Source organism: Carassius auratus, chromosome 19 (assembly GCF_003368295.1).
Source record: "Carassius auratus strain Wakin chromosome 19, ASM336829v1, whole genome shotgun sequence".
Lineage (NCBI taxonomy): Eukaryota > Metazoa > Chordata > Actinopteri > Cypriniformes > Cyprinidae > Carassius > Carassius auratus.
In genome coordinates this window covers 2033216-2052314 of record NC_039261.1, presented here as the reverse complement: position 1 = coordinate 2052314, position 19099 = coordinate 2033216, and the positions used below count along the sequence as shown (strand labels likewise).

The 19099-nt window shown below is 38.4% G+C and overlaps 1 protein-coding gene across 1 annotated transcript in view; it reads left to right on the top strand.

Annotated features, from left to right (window-relative positions):
* Positions 1–19099, top strand: part of LOC113119128 (CMP-N-acetylneuraminate-beta-galactosamide-alpha-2,3-sialyltransferase 1-like) — a 134664-nt gene that overhangs the window by 72850 nt on the left and 42715 nt on the right. Inside the window, exon 3 of the mRNA XM_026288354.1 lies at positions 12883–13076. Within this exon, the coding sequence (XP_026144139.1) occupies positions 12883–13076 (194 nt within the window). The remainder of the gene's footprint in view (positions 1–12882; positions 13077–19099) is intronic.

Genomic DNA, 19099 nt, shown 5'->3' with positions numbered 1-19099 from the left:
ACATTATTCTTTTGCATAGACTTGAACACTTTGTTGGCATCAGTGGAAGTGCATTAGCATGGTTTAAATCGTACTTATATGATCGCCATCAGTTCGTAGCAGTGAATGAAGATGTATCATATCGATCACAAGTGCAGTATGGAGTACCTCAAGGCTCAGTACTACGGCCGCTACTCTTCACGCTTTATATGTTACCCTTGGGAGATATCATCAGGAAACATGGTGTTAACTTTCACTGTTATGCTGATGATACTCAGCTCTATATTTCCTCTCAGCCCGTTGAAACAGACCAATTTGAAAAACTAATGGAATGCATAGTCGATATAAAAAAATTGGATGACGAGTAATTTCTTACTGCTAAATTCAGAAAAAACAGAGGTGTTAATTATAGGGCCTAAAAACTCTGCTTGTAATAACCTAGAACACTGTCTAAGACTTGATGGTTGCTCTGTCGATTCTTCGTCATCAGTTAGGAACCTAGGTGTGCTACTTGATCGCAATCTTTCCTTAGAAAGCCACGTTTCTAGCATTTGTAAAACTGCATTTTTCCATCTCAAAAATATATCTAAATTACAGCCTATGCTCTCAATGTCAAATGCAGAAATGTTAATCCATGCATTTATGACTTCAAGGTTAGACTATTGTAATGCTTTATTGGGTGGTTGTTCTGCACGCTTAGTAAACAAACTACAACTAGTCCAAAATGCAGCAGCAAGAGTTCTTACTAGAACCAGGAAGTATGACCATATTAGCCCGGTCCTGTCCACACTGCACTGGCTCCCTATCAGACATCGTATAGATTTTAAAATATTGCTTATTACTTATAAAGCCCTGAATGGTTTAGCACCTCAGTATTTGAATAAGCTCCTTTTACATTATAATCCTCCACATCCGCTGCATTCTCAAAACTCATGCAATTTGAAAATACCTAGAATATCAAAATCAACTGTGGGTGGCAGATCATTTTCCTATTTGGGGCCTAAACTCTAGAATAACCTACCTAATATTGTTCAGAAGGCAGACGCACTCTCGCATTTAAATCTAGATTAAAGACCCATCTCTTTAACCTGGGGCCTGTTCTTCGTTCGTCGCTAACTCAGTTAGGTGGATTTGAATGTTGACGATTTGGCGTAATCTTGGATCATTTGATTCTTCAAAGCTCATCCCGGAGCTGCTGTCATAGCAACAGGTCCGTAAGCTTAAAGGTGCCATATGCAAAAATTGAGGTAAAAATATCCATAACATGACCTACACGCATCAAAAGAATGAGAAGAAATAAGGGCGATGATGTCATTAAAAAAATGTCAAGTTATAGTGCTATAGATATCAAGATATCAACCTTAATTAGCATTAGCATTACTAGCCCCGGCCCGACAGGTGTCGTAATACCAGTTTCGGCCATGGGAGGCGGTATGCGGGCAACATAACCACCAGCCAACCTGCAATACATGAATAACTCGCAGAGCGTACCTGAACCTTTCAGATAAAATAAAATGGGTAACGTTAAGTTATAGCTAGCTAATTATCAAACGCAGCTACGGTTAGCCATCGCTAACATTAGCACGTTTATCGAACAGCCTTCGATACATTTCTATGTTATAACTTCCCGAAAACAAATACAAAAACATATAAAACAAACTTCTAGCGAAATACTAAAAGCATCTAACTTGCAAGTTCGGAGTCGAACCTCATTTCTTTCAGGTCCATCAGTTGTCTCCAGCGATTAAAAGCAGTGCCGATGTTTACTCTGGTATTCTTATCGGATTTGATTTGTGATTCCGAGCGCGGTTGTTTCCCTGTAGCGGGTGTTGGTCTCTTTCCAAGGGCTTCAGCTATCCTTCCGCTCTCTTCCCTGAACTGAAAGTAGTGGGCTGTACTTTCCACCTGATTGACATCTGAATTATTTTTTACAAAATATAGATTTTAAAAAATATATCAGTATAGCTTAGTGACTGCAGAAAAAAAAGTTAACAATGCATTCACAAATTAGGCAATAGGCAATTATTTCATTTTATTGAAATGTACACGTTTTTGAATATTTACATATTATATCTAAATATTCTTTGGGATGTAATATAGAAGTCACTTTAATTATAATATTCGGTCCCTACATGAAGAGAGAGTCATTTGTCTGCTGAGTGAGGAAAGTGAGTCGTTCGCTGCGCGAGTCATTCGCTGAGGAAAGTGAGTCGGTTAGCTGCGCGAGTCATTAGCTGAGGAAAGTGAGTCGGTTAGCTACGTGAGGAAAGTGAGTCGTTCGCCGAGTGAGTCGAAAGTGAGTCAGTTAGCTGCGTGAGTCATTCGCTGCGTGTGGAAAGTGATCCGTTCGCTGAGGAAAATGAGTCATTCGCTGTGTGTGGAAAGTGAGTCGTTCGCTGAGGAAAGTGAGTCGTTTGCTGAGGAAAGTGAGGCGTTCGCGTGAGGAAATTGAGTCGGTTCGCTGCGTGAGGTGAGTGTGTATACTGATGCACCGCCGGCCTGTCAGTGGCAAACTCAGTGGCTACTGGCAACTGTACGATGAATTCACGCGACAAATCAGTAGCCTTATTTTTGGACAGGACAGCACGCCATAACTCTAGAGTAGACCATATCACTTTATTGATGCATACTGCTCCCATCTGGTATGGAATGTGGGGTATGACTTGATTTTTTTTTTTTTGCCAAACATTACAGATGGCACCTTTAAACCTGCTTGGGAGCAGGCTTATTTCATGTAAACACGATTAGATCGCTTCGTTTCAACCAGAACTGATACTCAAAATATGTATGCTACCACCGCTACTTTATCACAAGAGTATCATACTGATCCAGGGACAAAAAATTAAGATAATAATAATTTAAAAAATATTTAAAAATAATATAAAAATGATTAGTATCGCTGGATTGAGTTATCTGAGATAATTGCGCGTTCATGTGTTGGCTTAAAAGGGGATATGTATCGATACTCAAAACCATGATCAGCAGTGCAGCGATTGGCTGGTGGTAGACGGCAATGTAATGACATCATATAATTTAAAATGACACCCGACGAAAAACTTGACACATTTCTGGACTTTTATAAGGAAACAGCCAAGCAAACAAAACTACATAAATGTTATAATAGATACATGAAACAGATAATAGATACATGTTTTTATTTTTTTCATGATTCCCAATTGTTTAGATTCGCAATTTATAATAGTTGTGCAGTCTTTAAATTTTTATTTCGATGTAGAAATTATCTGTTCATTTCATATTTGGGCAGATTTGTTATGTACCAGCATTAATGAAAGTTTCTTAAGGGTCAATATCATGTTATCTGCATCTCCTGCACTCCATCAAGCCACTCTTATAATAGCAGTCATCACTCAAAATAATGCACGACTCTATTATCTGTATAGCATGTGTGTAAGACTCTAAAACAATTATGAAGTAATAATTGTATGGCAAATAAATATTTCAGTGAATAAAACTGGGTGTGTCTATAGTTGGCTGTTATGGACTACACAGCATTTTTATATTATTAAAAAAAAAAAAGATTATTTTAAATTATTGTCCCTGGATCAGTACGATACTCTTGTTATAAAGTAGTGGTGGTAGCAGACATATTCGGCAGTTTCCATGGCAGTGGGTATTCCTTTCAATGGAATGAGACGACAAGACTTAGAGAAGCGGTCAATGGAGACCATGATGGTGGTGAATCCAGATCAGTGACAAAGTCAATAGACAGGTGTGACCAGGGCCGTTGGGGAATTGGTAGCGGTTCTAGAAGTCCTGCAGGCAATTGTCGAGGTGTTCGTGACTGAGCACAGATCTGACAAGCACGTACATAGTTACTGACATCTGCAGATAATGTGTGCCACCAAAAAGAATTTCTGACCAAAGCCGTGGTGCGATTAATTCCAGGCTGTTCAGAAGCAGGGGATGTGTAAACCCATTGAATGGTTCTGTTACGCAGACAGGTTGGAACATAGATTTTCCCAGCTGGGCACTCTGGAGGGGATGGCTCTTCGTGTTGGGCATGTTGAATCTCTTCCATAATGTCCCACTGGATAGGTGCGATGATGATGGATGGTGGTAAGATGGTTTCTGGTCTCATCTGTGAATTGGCAGAGTCATAGATACGTGACAATGCATCTGCCTTACTATTTTTGCTCCCTGGACGGTATGTGACTGCGAAATTGAACCGAGTGAAAAAGAGTGCCCATCTTGCCTGACGAGGATTCAAACGCTTGGCATTCTTGATATACTCTAGGTTTTTGTGGTCTGTAATGACCTGAAAGGGATGAAGGGCGCCTTCTAGCCAGTGTCTCCATTCTTCAAGAGCGGCCTTGATGGATAATAATTCCTTGTTACCAATATCGTAATTTCTTTTGGCTAGAGTTAACTTTCTTGAGAAGAATGCACAAGGGTGTAACTTGCCGGGTGTTCCATGACGCTGAGAGAGGACAGCACCGATTCCACAGTCGGAGGCATTTTCCGCCTTGACAAAAAGACCATTTGGAGTAGGCGTGACAACACAGTTCTTACAAGAGAGATATGATCCTCCATGGAGCAAGAGTAGATCAAGATATCGTCTATGTAGACAATCACATACTTATTCCAGAGATCCTTGAAAACTTCATTAACAAAGGACTGGAAGATTGAAGGTGCATTGGCCAACCCACATGCCATAACCAAATAGTCGTAGTGCCCCCTGCTGGTGAGAAAAGCCGTCTTCCATTCATCACCCTCACAGATTCTGATGAGATTGTAGGCAGATCTGAGATCCAATTTTGTAAAATAGCTGGCCTCACGTAATTGCTCCAGAGAAGAAGGGATAAGAGGCAAAGGATGGCGATTCTTAACAGGGATAGCGTTGAGTGCTCGATAGTCAATACAAGGTCTTAAACCACCATCTTTCTTGTCAACAAAAAAGAACCCAGATGCAGCGGGAGAGGTGGATGGCCTAATAAACCCATAAGATAAGGCCTCTTCAATGTATTCTTCCATGGCCTTGGTTTCAGGAATAGACAGCGGATAAACACGACTCTTAGGTGGAGAGGTGTTAGGAAGGAGGTCAATGGCGCAGTCCCAGGGGCGATGAGGTGGCAAATTGGTGGCCTTGTCTTTGCTAAACACCTCGGCGAAGTCAGCATACTCAGTAGGGACATTAGTGGGTGGTGAAGTTGGATTCTTGGCTAGATGAGTCCAGTCCAGTGCAGACTGGAAGCTTGGTGGGCAGCTCTAGACAGTGAGAGTGACAATGAGGTGACCAACTGACCAACTCCTTCTCCCTCCAGGAAAACTGTGGTTCGTGTGTAGAAAACCAAGGATATCCTAGGATTACTGGGTTTCGTGGTGATAATATAACATATAGAGTGATTTCTTCCATGTGAAACAGGCCAAACAAGTTTTATGGGAAGTGTTTGATGAGTGATATGACCTTTACCGACAGGACCATCATCAACGGCAGTAACAGCAATAGGTGGCTCACATTTGATTGTAGGAATGTTCAACTGCTTAACTAAATCCTGATGGATCACATTTGCAGCAGCTCCAGAATCTATTAACGCTGAAAAATGATGGTTTTCATTAGCAACTGACAAAATGATGGGAAGGGACAAGCATAAACTGATTTGTAAAGTATTGAACATGTGACTCTCTCGATAACTTGAATAGGGGTTTGCAGCAGGTTTAACAGGACAGTTGGAACAGCGATGTCCTGATTCACCACAGTAGAAACAGAGTTGATTGAGTAATCTTCTTCTCCATTCATCAGGTGTTAAGTGAGTTCGTCCAATTTGCATGGCTTCAGAGGGAACAGACTGACATGGTGTTTGCGCAGTAATAGTAGGCACATAAGCGAAGTTAGACTTGGGACTTGGTTAAGTTCGTAAAAGATTGTCAATCTTGATAGCAAGGGTAACAAACTGGGAGAAGTCGAGGGAGTCATCCTTACATAGTAATTCCGCTTGTAATTTAGCAGACAGACTTGAACGAAAGATGTGCTTCAAAGCAACATCATTAAACCCACTTTGTGCTGCGAGAGTGCGAAACTGGATAGCATAGTCAGAAGCTGGCCTGTAGTCTTGGCGTAACTGAGTTAGTTGAGTTGCTGCATCCATGCCCCCAGCAGGATATTGGAAGACATCACGAATCAATTGCATGAAATAACTATAAAACTGCTGGATATGTGTATCATGATCCCAAACAGCAGTAGCCCACTCTAATGCTTTCCCGGTAAGCAAGGTCATGTTAAATGAACACTTTGTATGGTCTTGGTGATAAGTTTCAGGTTGGTTAGAGAAATAGATAGAACACTGTCGTAGGAAACCAAACACAGTTGTCAGGAGAGCCATCAAACTTATCAGGTAACGCGAATCTTACCGGGTCAGGTCGTGGGGCAGGTAGAGACTGAATGTACTGTGTCAAATGCTCATTGGTGGCTCTTAGCGTCAACAACTGGTGTTGAAAACCATTCAGTAGATCCTTTTGATACTCGATGGTAGAAAGGAGATTAGAGACTTCCGCTGGATCCGCACCGGGCGAAGTATTCAATATTCAGGTGAAGGCTCCCTCTGGTGGACTGGAGCCTGGTCAAACGTTACAACGCCAAAATGTCAACATTCAATTCCAGTTAACTGAGTTAGCGACGTGCGAAGAACAGGCCCCAGATCTGAACGCACGTGCTAGATATGTACTTATAATCACAGGAGCGTTTTTTACTGACAAGATGCGCATGAAAGTCACATTCAATTTTTTTTGCACAGCCCTATCATCTAGTTAACAAAGCTAAACAGCGTTGCCCTTTGTTTAATAAGTTACAGAAACTGTTAAACGCACCAACTTAAATAATAAAATACACTTACCGGTTGTGGTCCATAAATAAAGCCTTCTCCAGACAAAGAGGGAACTGCTCCATTTTTCAAGAATAATATTTGTGTGAATCCGGTATTAAACAGATTGAGGAAGCTGTCCTCAGCTAAATGTGCTGCACATAGTTTTACATGTGTATTATAATTTTCGGGAACCGAGTTAAACAAAAATTATAACCATTGATCTCTAAGTACAGCATCCCTGGGAAGGCCAAACAAAGGTGATTGGACTCAGAGATCAAAATAACAGCATTTAGACGACATGGCGACAAACAAAAACGCAGCTCTTCCTCTTCTCTGTCAGAGCGCAAGAAGACCACGCCCCCTTTTTGTGTATTCATGGGGGAGGAGGTTAGTCAAAAAACTGTTTTAGTGACGTCATTACCTACTGCAGGAACTAGAGGGATGTAGTCCAAACGGGTCGTTCGTTGTAGGCAAATTCTGTTAAATAAAATATCTCGTTTGGCATTGAACTTTGAGCTTTACAATTTTACAGATGTTAGTTATACTATAACAACAGCATTACACACTAACTAAAGTTTAACCTGTTAGCCAGTACCCCCCATTATGGGACTCACAGCTGAAAGTGCTCTACCTAACTTATAATTGTAACAGTTTCCTACTTCAGTGTGTTACAAACATAATTTTGGTGTCTTTGGAAAGAAGACCCTTGCAGCTTTATCAACCAGATTTGATAATGCTCAAAAATATTAAATGTTATAGACACTGAAGAGCTTTTTTTTTTTTTTTTTTTTTTTTTTTTTACCACACTTGAATATTATTTTTATTTGATATAAAAATACATATAATGAGTCCTGGAGCAATCTAGAAAAGTAATGGGTTGAAAGCCACATGTCTCATGAGTTTCTATTTCAAATCAGAAAAAGATATCATGAAAAATGATACTCCTGCATATATTTTTATGAGACTATGTCTACACCCCCACCCCCCAAATATGCAAAAATATATTTCCCAATAGTATTGAAGGCTTCTACAAACTATTTAGTCAGTAAACATACCACTGCATAGTTTTTTTTTTAAATTATAAAACACTAGACAGAATCTTAGACATCATACAAGTTATTTATTTGAGCACTAGAAAAATACAATAAGAATAATTGGAGTAAGAAAAATAAGAATAATAAGAAAATTTAAAGCTGCAAGTGGTGATGAACGGGCACTCGCACCCGGGCTCACCACCTGCGAGTTGCTATAATAAAAGGTGAACATGATAAATATGCATTTAAAGTCATAAATACAAGTCGAATATATAAAAGTATATTCCATATATGTTCCAATCTTCCTGTTGCCAGCAGGTGGCACTATCATTATAATGGATTATTGGCCTTCAGATGTGTTCAGGCCAGGACTCTTATCGAACATGTCAAGTTTGGGGAAGATTGAACTTCTCCACGATTGAACTTCTCCACGGTGCCATGGACATGCCTTTTAACGAAAACTCAAGATCTTCACAACTGAACTTTGCACAGTCCTCTAGATTAGACTGACCACAAAAAAGACATTGATTTCATAAAATTTCTAGGAGTAGTTAGTCACAGTGTAAAACACGTCACTTCCTGTTCCCAATAGGTGGCGCTGTGACTGTAACTGAATGTGGGCATGTCAATCTGTTCAGGTTCGGAGTTTTATCAAACATGTGAAGATTGGGGAAGATTCGACATTGTATGTCTGAGTTATAGCAACTTTATTTTTCAGGGCGAAACATCGAAATTCGCCAGGCCGCCACAGACACGCCCTTCAACGAAAACTCAAGATCTTCGCAATTTAACATTGCAAAGGCCTTTAGATTAGGCATACCAAATTTGGTGTTGATCTGAATAAATCTCTTGGAGGAGTTCGTTAAAATACAACGCACGGAAATGACAAAAATTAAACAAAATTTGCTCATAATATTAAAATTAACAGACTTCCTTTTGGGTTTAGAATTTTGCTCCAAGAGTCTTTTTTGTAGGTATTGGTGTGTTAAATGTGTGTGCCAATTTCCGTGCACCTACATGAAACATAGCTGGAAGGCTGCTGATTTTCTTAGTATAGGTGGCACTGTCGAGCCATTTTGCCACACCCTCTTCTGAATCCTATATTAGACTAATATTTTCACCAGGTTTGACGCCTGTGCAAAGATTCATGACTTTTTGAGCATGTTTAAGCTCTCAAAAATGTGATTCATTTTTGAAAAGAAGAAGAACTGGAATAATAATATAATAAACAGAGCAGATACAATAGGGTCCTCACACCATCGGTGCTCTGGCCCTAATTAAAGCTGCAAGCAGCGATGAACGAGCCCTCGCACCTGGGATCACCGGCAGCAAGTGGCTTTAGTAAAAATGTGAACGGTGAGAAATATGTATTCAAACTCATAAATATAAGTGGAATATATGAAAATGTATTCCATATATGTGCCAATCTTTCTGTTGCCAGCAGGTGGTGCTATCATTATAATGAAATATTGGCCTTCAGATGTGTTCAGGGCAGGACTCTTATCGAACATTTGAAGTTTGGGGAGAGTCACATCAATGACTCTGCAGAGAGTCACTGCAGTCACCCGGATCCAGTACGTATCCAGACCAGATGGTGGATCGGCACCTAGAAAGGACCTCTACAGCCCTGAAAGACAGCGGAGACAAGGACAACTAGAGCCCCATATACAGATCCCCTGTGAAGACCTTATCTCAGATGACCACCAAGACAAGACCACAGGAAACAGATGATTCTTCTGCACAATTTGACTTTGCTGCAGCCTGGAAATGAACTGGTGGTTTCATCTGGTCAGAGGAGAACTGGCCCCCCAACTGAGCCTGGTTTCTCCCAAGGTTTTTTTTCTCTCCATTCTGTCACCGATGGAGTTTTGGTTCCTTGCCACTGTTGCCTCTGGCTTGCATAGTTGGGGTCACTTCATCTACAGCGATATCGTTGACTTGAATGCTGTTTTATAACAAAGTTCGGGAGGAGCAGTCGCAGTTCATTAACCTGATTAACACAAGTGGAGACCAATCAGTAATCAACTCATGACAAGGTATAAATAACAGCAGAACCTACCTCTGTTCGTTGACAGTTTTCAGCATCCCACCTCCACCCCATGTCTCCTCACTTATAGATCCATCTACTCTCACCACAACCAGGGGAGTACTCTGGGTTCGGGCCACATTCCGAGCTTGGAGCCCTCCACCTGGACAGCACGCCAAATACAAACTTACTGTATTAATATACGTAGATGTGAACTCGTGAATTGCAAATTAATGCACAGACACTTTTTAAACTGAACAGAGATGACATTACTGAATTCAATGATGAACTGCCTTTAACTGTCATTTTGCATTATTGACACACTGTTTTCCTAATGAATGTTGTTCAGTTGCTTTGACGCAATGTATTTTGTCTAAAGCGCTATATAAATAAAGGTGACTTGACTTGACTTGATATGCAGAGTTTTTAGGCCCTTTAATTAACACCTCTGTTTTTTCAGAATTTAGCAGTAAGAAATTACTTGTCATCCAGTTTTTTATATCGACTATGCATTCCATTAGTTTTTCAAATTGATGTGTTTCACCGGGCCGTGAAGAAATACAGAGCTGAGTATCATCAGCATAACAGTTGGAAGCTAACACCATGTTTCCTGATGATATCTCTCAAGGGTAACATATAAAGCATGAAGAGTAGCGACCGTAGTACTGAGCCTTGAGGTACTCCATACTGCACTTGTGATTGATATGATACCTCTTCATTCACTGCTACGAATTAATGGCGGTCATATAAGTACAATTTAAACCATGCTAATGCACTTCCATTAATTCCAACAAAGTGTTCAAGTCTTTGCAAAACAATGTTGTGATCAATAGTGTCAAACTCAGCACTAAGATCCAAAAGAACTAATAGAGAGATACAACCAAGATCAGATGATAAGAGCAGGTCATTTGTAACCTGCAGATGACCTCATTTGTAACCTCATTTGAGAGCAGTTTTAGTACTCAGTATATGGTCTAAATCCTGACTGGAAATCCTCACAGATACCATTTTCTTTAAGAAGGAATATAATTGTAAGGATACTACCTTTTCTAGTATCTCGGACAGAAAAGGGAGATTTGAGATTGGTCTATAATTAACTAGTTCTTTGGGGTCAAGTTGTGGTTTTTTGATGAGAGGCTTAATAACAGCCAGTTTGAAGGTTTTGGGGACATATCCTAATGACAATAATAGTATTATTAGTCAGAAGAGGATCTATGACTTCTGGAAGCACCTCCTTTAGGAGCTTAGATGGTATAGGGCCTAACATACATGTTGTTGGTTTAGATGATTTAACAAGTTTATACAATTCTTTCTCTCCTCTGTATTGTTTGCCAGATGTTACTTATGCCATAGACTCTCTGTGAGGCTAAGGTCAGGTAAGTTGGCTGACCAATCAAGCACAGTAATATCATGGTCAGCAGACCACTTGGAAGTGGTTTTGACACTGTGGGCAGATGCTAAATTTCTAAAAATTTCAGCACCTCCATAAAGCTTGTCAGCAGATGGAAGCATTAAGTGCTCCAAAATCTCCTGGTAGATGGCTGCATTGACTTTGGACTTGATAAAATAAAATGGACCAACACCAGCAGACATCACAGCTCCCTAAATCATCACTGAATTCAGAAACTTCACACTGGACTTCAAGCAGCTTGTATTCGTTGCCTTCTCCAGTCTTACGCCAAAAACCAGACCTCGATATCCAAATGAAATGCCAAATTTACTTTCATCTAAAAAGAGGACTGTGGACCACTGAGCAACAGTCCAGTTGTTTTTCTCCTTACCCCAGGTGAAATGCTTCCGACATTTTTTTGTTTCAGGAGTGACTTGGTTCTAGGAATGTGACAGCTGTAGCCCTTTTCCTGAAGACGTCTGAGTGTGGTGACTCTTGATTCGCTGACTCTGGCTTCAGTCCACTCCTTGTGTTCCCACTCCTCTCCCAAATTGTTGAATTGGCTTTTCCTGACAATCATCCCAATGCTGTGGCAATCTCTGTTGCTTGTGCACCTTTTACTACAACAATTTTTCCTTCAAGTCATCTTTCTATGAATATATTTTGATACACCACTCTATGAACAGCCAGCCCTTTCATGATTGACCTTCGGTGGCTTGCCCTCCTTGTGGAGGGTGTTGATGATCAAGTCTTTCAAGTCAGTAGTTTTTCCCATAATTGTGGTTGCAAGTACTAAACTATCCCAGGAAGTACCCAGTATTTATACTCAAAGTTAACTAAATTAAAATAAAAAAATATATACTCAAGCTCAAAATTGAATATTATTTTTTTTTTTTTGAGATACTGAATTTTTTATTTCCCTAAGCTGTAAATCGTAACCATTTAGCATTTTTTATCGGAGAACCTCCTGGAAACGTGATTGGGCTAGTTTTTGACTAGTTTTAAGAAGCAACTGGGCAGGATTTGTTATGAAAACCTGGCAACCCTGATCTGAACACACGTGCTGGAGATATACTTCTAATCACAGGAGCATCTTTACTGATGAGATGGTCATGAAAATCGCATTAGATTTTTTGCACAGACCTAATACCTTGATTGACAGATGTCTCATCCAGTCATTGGTGAGTAATCTATTCTCAAACGAATGGCAATTTCTCAAACTATACATACCTTTCTATCTAGCCAAGTTTGTTGTAGTGGTTTGTGATTTTTATTTTTATTTTTTGACTTAGAATGTTTTCTAAATAGGCTGGTGGGGGGGTTCACATTTGCGTTTGTAATTTCTTGTGATTTGTTTTGCCCTTCTCTCCCACATAATGTAATTTTCTTCCAAATCTAAGAACTGCACAATATTTGGAAAACTGAAAATCTGTTTTTGCTTCCAAGTGATCCTGTTATACTGTATTATCTCTCCTTTTTACATCAATAGTAAACACACTAGGCTTCTTAGTTATTCCTAAATTATTATTAGTAGTAGTAGTAGTAGAAGTAGTATGAGTAGTAGTAGTAATGTAATATTCATGATTTGGTTATTCATTTCTATATTGTCTTTTCTTTGTATATTGTGTGTAGGGGCTACAGGCTGAGGAGAGCCCATCCAATCTAACCATAGTGTTGGACAGATTATTCCAGCTGATCCCTGCTGAGGAACGCTATGTTGATGCGCATCCAGATCGCTGTCGATCATGCTCTGTAGTCGGTAATTCTGGGAACCTTCGGGAGACCGGTTATGGGTCCTTTATCGACTCCAGTGATTTTGTCATACGGTAAAAAAGTGTTTTTTTTCTACACATCAAAGAGGAATAATTTATTAAATAATCTATTAAAAATTAATGTATCATGTCTGTAAACGTTGAATAGGAAATTCTTGCTATATATATATATGTAAAAAAGATGTGTGTTTGTATGTACTTCTTCCAGTACTGGCTTCTACCATTTGGGCTCCTCAAAATATTATTTGAATCACAAATGTCCTTTGAGAGCCTAGAATTCTGTATGAACAAGAAATGTTTTGTGAACTTATGGACATTTTTTACCTTATTGTTATTGTATCTGATAGGGCTGTGCAAAAAATCGAATGCGATTTTCATGCGCATCTCATCAGTAAAGATGCTCCTGTAATTAGAAGTATATCTCCAGCATGTGCATTCAGATCAGGGTTGCCAGGTTTTCACAACAAATCCTGCCCAGTTGCTTCTTAAACCAAGTCCAAAACTAGCCCAATTGCGTTTCCGGGAGGTTCCCCGATAAAAATTGCTTCCCGGGGTTAAAATATAATTTTTTTGGAAGGGTTGCCCTGGTAAATTCACATTTTAGGGGCTAAATATCACATTATAGGTATTGGGGTTGCTTCAAACCGCGGACATGAAAAACAACCGCAGACTTGGCAACACGGGTTCAGGTGGAGCGGCAGTTACTACACAGAGCCGTAGTCTACCAACAACTAACACAAAATCGTTTTCAAAATCGACAAAGAATCCCCTGCGATTTTAACATCGATTTTGTGTAGATTGTCAGTGAATTACAGCTCGGTGTAGTAAATGCCAACTGGTGTTGCCAAGTGGAAAACTTGTCTCGGATATTTCACTGCTTCACTTTTTGCATAACTCTGGGTTGTCAACACCTAGCTTCGTTGCAATTTCTTTCTAGGAATTAAATACTTACTCTGAAACTTTGAAGTCGGGGTATATTTTAACCCTGGGAAGCAATTTTTTATCGGGGAACCTTCTGGAAACGCGATTGAGCTAGTTTTGAGAAGCAAAAGGGCAGGATTTGTTGTGAAAACCTGGCAACCCAGATATGAACGCACGTGCTGGAGAGATACTTCTAATCACAGGAGCGTCTTTACTGAAAAGATGTTCATGAAAATCTCATTCGTTTTTTTGCACAGACCTAGTATCTGATTGTTCTTTATACCTGCTACAGTTATTGGGTTGTAACATCCTATGGAAAAAAAAGATTGCTTTGTTTCATGAATTTTTGTTAAATAATATCATACCTAGGGCTGGGTGATTTCCCCTGATTTTATAGATTAATTAGAATTTAATGTTTTGCCATGTTGACAAAGATGTGACATGGGCAGTGGAATAGGTAAAACATTCAAGAAGATGGGAGTGAACTACTTTTAACTTGAGTGCCGTGTTTTAAGAATTGTGTTTCATGCATGAGACACTGCAAGAGACATGAACACAACAGTCAAACACATCAATGTTTACACAGAAATGACAATGGAAAAGCAGTGCAATCGAAATAAAAAAACCTGCAAAGAACTACTATACTTAAAGCCCCGATATACTTCCAACCTTGGCGATAACACAATCAATGGTTGTGTTCTCAATCTCCACATTATTTTTCTCGGTTCGTTCCTCATTCTATGGAGGTCCTACAGTAGAGCAACATCTCCTTAATACACTGGAGTGTCGAATAGCTGAGCTGTACAGATATATCTGCACCTGTACGATCGCTCACAGACAGACTTCAATGTTTCAGAGAAAGTATTTAATTCCTAGAAAGAAATTGCAACGAAGCTAGGTGTCTACAACCCGGAGTTATGCAAAAAGTGAAGCAGAGAAACATCCGAGACAAGTTTTCCAAAGCCACCTATATATATAGATTGCATCTGGGGAGAAAAGAAAGGATGTGATGTTCAGAACATGGTAACTACAGTAATTATCAAAGAGGGGAAGAGATGCACCCCGTTTGGCCAGGGGTGTTTTTAAGTGTTTTCTTTCTTAAGGTTTGAGAAATAAAAAATCATTATGAAAATATTATTATATTTTCCTTAATGTTCTTCATAACTTCAGGCCTTATTATCATGTCATATATACAGTACAGACCAAAAGTTTGGACACACCTTCTCATTCAAAGAGTTTTCTTTATTTTCATGATTAAGAAAATTGTAGATTTGCACTGAAGGCATCAAAACTATGAATTAACACATGTGGAATTATATATGGAATTATATACATAACAAAAAAGTGTGAAAAAAATGAAAATATGTCATATTGTAGGTTCTTCAAAGTAGCCACCTTTTGCTTTGATTACTGCTTTGCACACTCTTGGCATTCTCTTGATGAGCTTCAAGAGGTAGTCACCTGAAATGGTCTTCCAACAGTCTTGAAGGAGTTCCCCGAGAGATGCTTAGCACTTGTTGGCCCTTTTGCCTTCAGTCTGCAGTCCAGCTCACCCCTAAACCATCTCGATTGGGTTCAGGTCCGGTGACTGTGGAGGCCAGGTCATCTGGCGCAGCACCCCATCACTCTCCTTCTTGGTCAAATAGCCCTTGATGCCTTCAGTGTGACTCTACAATTTTCATAGTCATGAAAATAAAGAAAACTCTTTGAATGAGAAGGTGTGTCCAAACTTTTTACTGTAACTTTGATGTTCTGTAAAACAACAAGCTTTAAAATACTTTGTTCTTACTGGTGAAAATCAGATGGTCATCTCTGTTTTCTCTCAGGTACATCACAGTATAGTCACAGTTAACATCACTCTCATATCAACAACAAAAATATATCTTGACTCCATATAGTATTTTGAGCAGTAGGACAGAGCTGGATAGTAACGGATTACATTTAATCTGGATTACGTAATCAGATACCAAAACTCAAGTACTTGTAATTAGAGTAAACTACTTTTTGAAATACTAGTAATCAGACTACAGTTACTTTTTTATGGATTACATGATTACATATTATTTGCACAATTGTAATGAGTCATTCTTTTTTCTTAACATTTATATACACGTTCGTGATTCTTAGAGTTTTTCCAGCGGAGACGGGAGGGGTGTCAGAATTGCGTTAAGAAAAAAATCAGCAACAAGATAATGAAAAAAGAAGGGGAAGCTCTTTTTAATTTCATGTTCTTTAATATATTTTTGTAATGTTGATTTTTCTTCATTGTGCACTTCAAGTGTTTTGAGATGAAATATTTGACCTGGAAATGGTCTGTATATATTAGCCAGCGCTCGACATTAACGGAACGAATGGACAAGTAACCTGATAAAATGTTTTATAACAAACAATAACTAGGGCAGCACAATTTGGCGAGAATGATTCTGATTTTATTACTTTCAGTGTAAACGGTGACTAATAACGGATATTGTATTGACAGTATCAAGGTTACGTCAGCTGAAGCTCATATAGCCGTCTGACTCACAGAGAAATCAACACTATAAGCGCAACCACACACACAAAGAAACAACATGAACAAACACATGTTTGTGCGGTAGAAAAAAATCTAAATATTCTGTATAATATGTGCAACATCACATGACAAGGAGTGATGTTTTCCCGACTTTCAACTTGATTGTAAATGTGATATTGATTTTATAAATCGTCAGTTAAATAAACTAGTAATGTTAACTGACTTACATTTTAGAGACATTGTGGATCTTTTTTTACTTGATTTCAAACAAAAATAACTATAAGCAAAGCCACAGCAGAACAGTAACAGATCCCCAAGCAACACACAAGTCTTTCGTTACTAAATTATTCATTTTCAAACGAGTCAATGATTCAGTAAATTGCTTCATTTGTTGAATGAATCAGCCATTTGAACAAATTGGTTGAATCAATGATTCACTCACTAAGACAGTGACTTGTCACCACCTACTGTTGGTTTAATATCATATTTAAAAGTATCATTGCATTTTTCCAACATTACATATTTTGTACGTCAAAAAAGTAAAACATTAATCTAATAACATTATTTATGCATTTGGACAGATGGAGTTTGTCGATACTGTTTTCATTTTAATAATAACAACCATAATGTCATATTATTCTAATTTAATGTAGCCTATTGATCACATGTAAGAATTCAACATAAATGTAGACATCTACATTTAATCAGTTTAGGAAAATATTTCCCTTTATAAAGTTAAAAAGTATAACAGCAATCAATTTATGGCAAATATAAATATATATATATGTTGAATAAAATAATACCTGATAGAGCACTGATGAGACTGCTTCAGAATATATTACATTTGTGCCAAAAAAAACAACTTTTTTCCCCAGACAAGTAACTTTTTTACTCTGACAAGCTCATGTAAAAGCTTAAAGTCGAGCCCTGTATTAGCAATGTTAGCAATGAGTTTCATCCTCTTTAATATTCATTTTTGTAATTTTGTTATTGTTTGTCTTTTTCTCATTGTTACTCTGCACTTAAAATGGTTTGAGACGGATAGAAATGTCATCGCTGTGTGTCTTTTTCAAAATTCATGTTTGCAATGTACCTATTGTTTGATGTTTATCAATGATACAGTAATATTCACTTCTATGTTTTATTTATTTATTTTTTTTATTTTTTTAAAGACACAATTATGTGTAAGGACACAATAAGCTATTGTGGCTCTCTTTGGTGAAATTACATATATATATTTTTAAATATATTTTTAAAAAAAAGTACAAGATTAAGCTGAACATATGCTGAATATATGTGATATCAAATAAGGGTTAGCACAAATGTAATCTAAATGTAATCCAACAGTAATCAGATTACGTTACCAAAATTGTGTAATCTAAAAGATTATATTACTAACTACAATTATTTTCATGTAATCTGTAATCAGTAACTGATTACAATTCATAAGTAATCTACCCAGCTCTGCAGTAGGATTATAAAAAATCTTTCAGTACTTTTTTACTTAAGTACATAACAAATTGAGCACATTTGTACTTTCACTTGAGTAAAATTAAAAAAGGAGTACTTTTACACTCACTGGAGTAATATTTTATTATATGTATCTGTACTTTTACTCAAGTACTTGATTTGTGTACTTCGTCCACCACTGGTTCTTTCAATAAGGAACTTTAAAGGTAGCCTGACTACGTCAGACTTCCTACTTCCGCTCAATTTCATTTCGCTTCTGTACTCAGTCTGATACAGCGTCAGAGCTTTCTGTTTGCCACTGGTCTGGAAACAGCCGGGCCAATCAACGAACAGAGGGCGGGCTGAGAGTCGTGACGTAGATGCTAAGCACCGAGTTTTAAATTGTAGGTTAGAGAAATCGAAAACCGAAACGACCGCGGAAATGGGAAACGAGACACGGGATGCAATTCGCTCTGTTATGGAGAACATTCAACTCTTTTTCAAACTGAAGCCAGAACAAGAAGAGTGTTTAACAACAGGTTTACAGTGGAAGTTCAATCATAGATTTGAGTTCGATGCATGATGTCTGTGCTTCGATGCGGCTGTACAGGCGCATAACATACGTCATAACTAAACGTATCTGATTGGCTTACGGGTAACCAATGATTTTAAACTTCAGACAAGCGTCCCCTAGAGAGAGAGAAAACACTTCTCTATTATGCCATTCCAGACTCTGTCTACGAAGCAAAGTGAAGTAGCAGAGTCTGGTTTTACCAGGATACTTTAAAGGGTATACAGTAAATAAAATGCCAAACGAATATACGATAATAAACCTTTGTTTATTATGTATCAAAAGTAAGACATGAAACCACATTACCACAATATAAAAAGGTGTAACAATTTATCCAGTTTAATAAAATAAATGAACACTAATAAAATAAAGTAACAAACTTACCAATATTCTTTTTCCACGTCATGCTAAAGTTCTCAGACTATGAGCCATTCACACTTCCCTTAAAGGACTGATAATGGAATGGTTCTTTTTTGTTGCAAACAAGATACTTGACTTGGTGCAAGCGTCTTGACATGTTTACATTAATCTACACCCCGCCTCCAGCAGTTGGGGGGTGTTGAAAAGTTTGTTAACAGTTTACTGTCACTCAGCCTTTTTGCCCTGAAACAAAGAATGAAAACT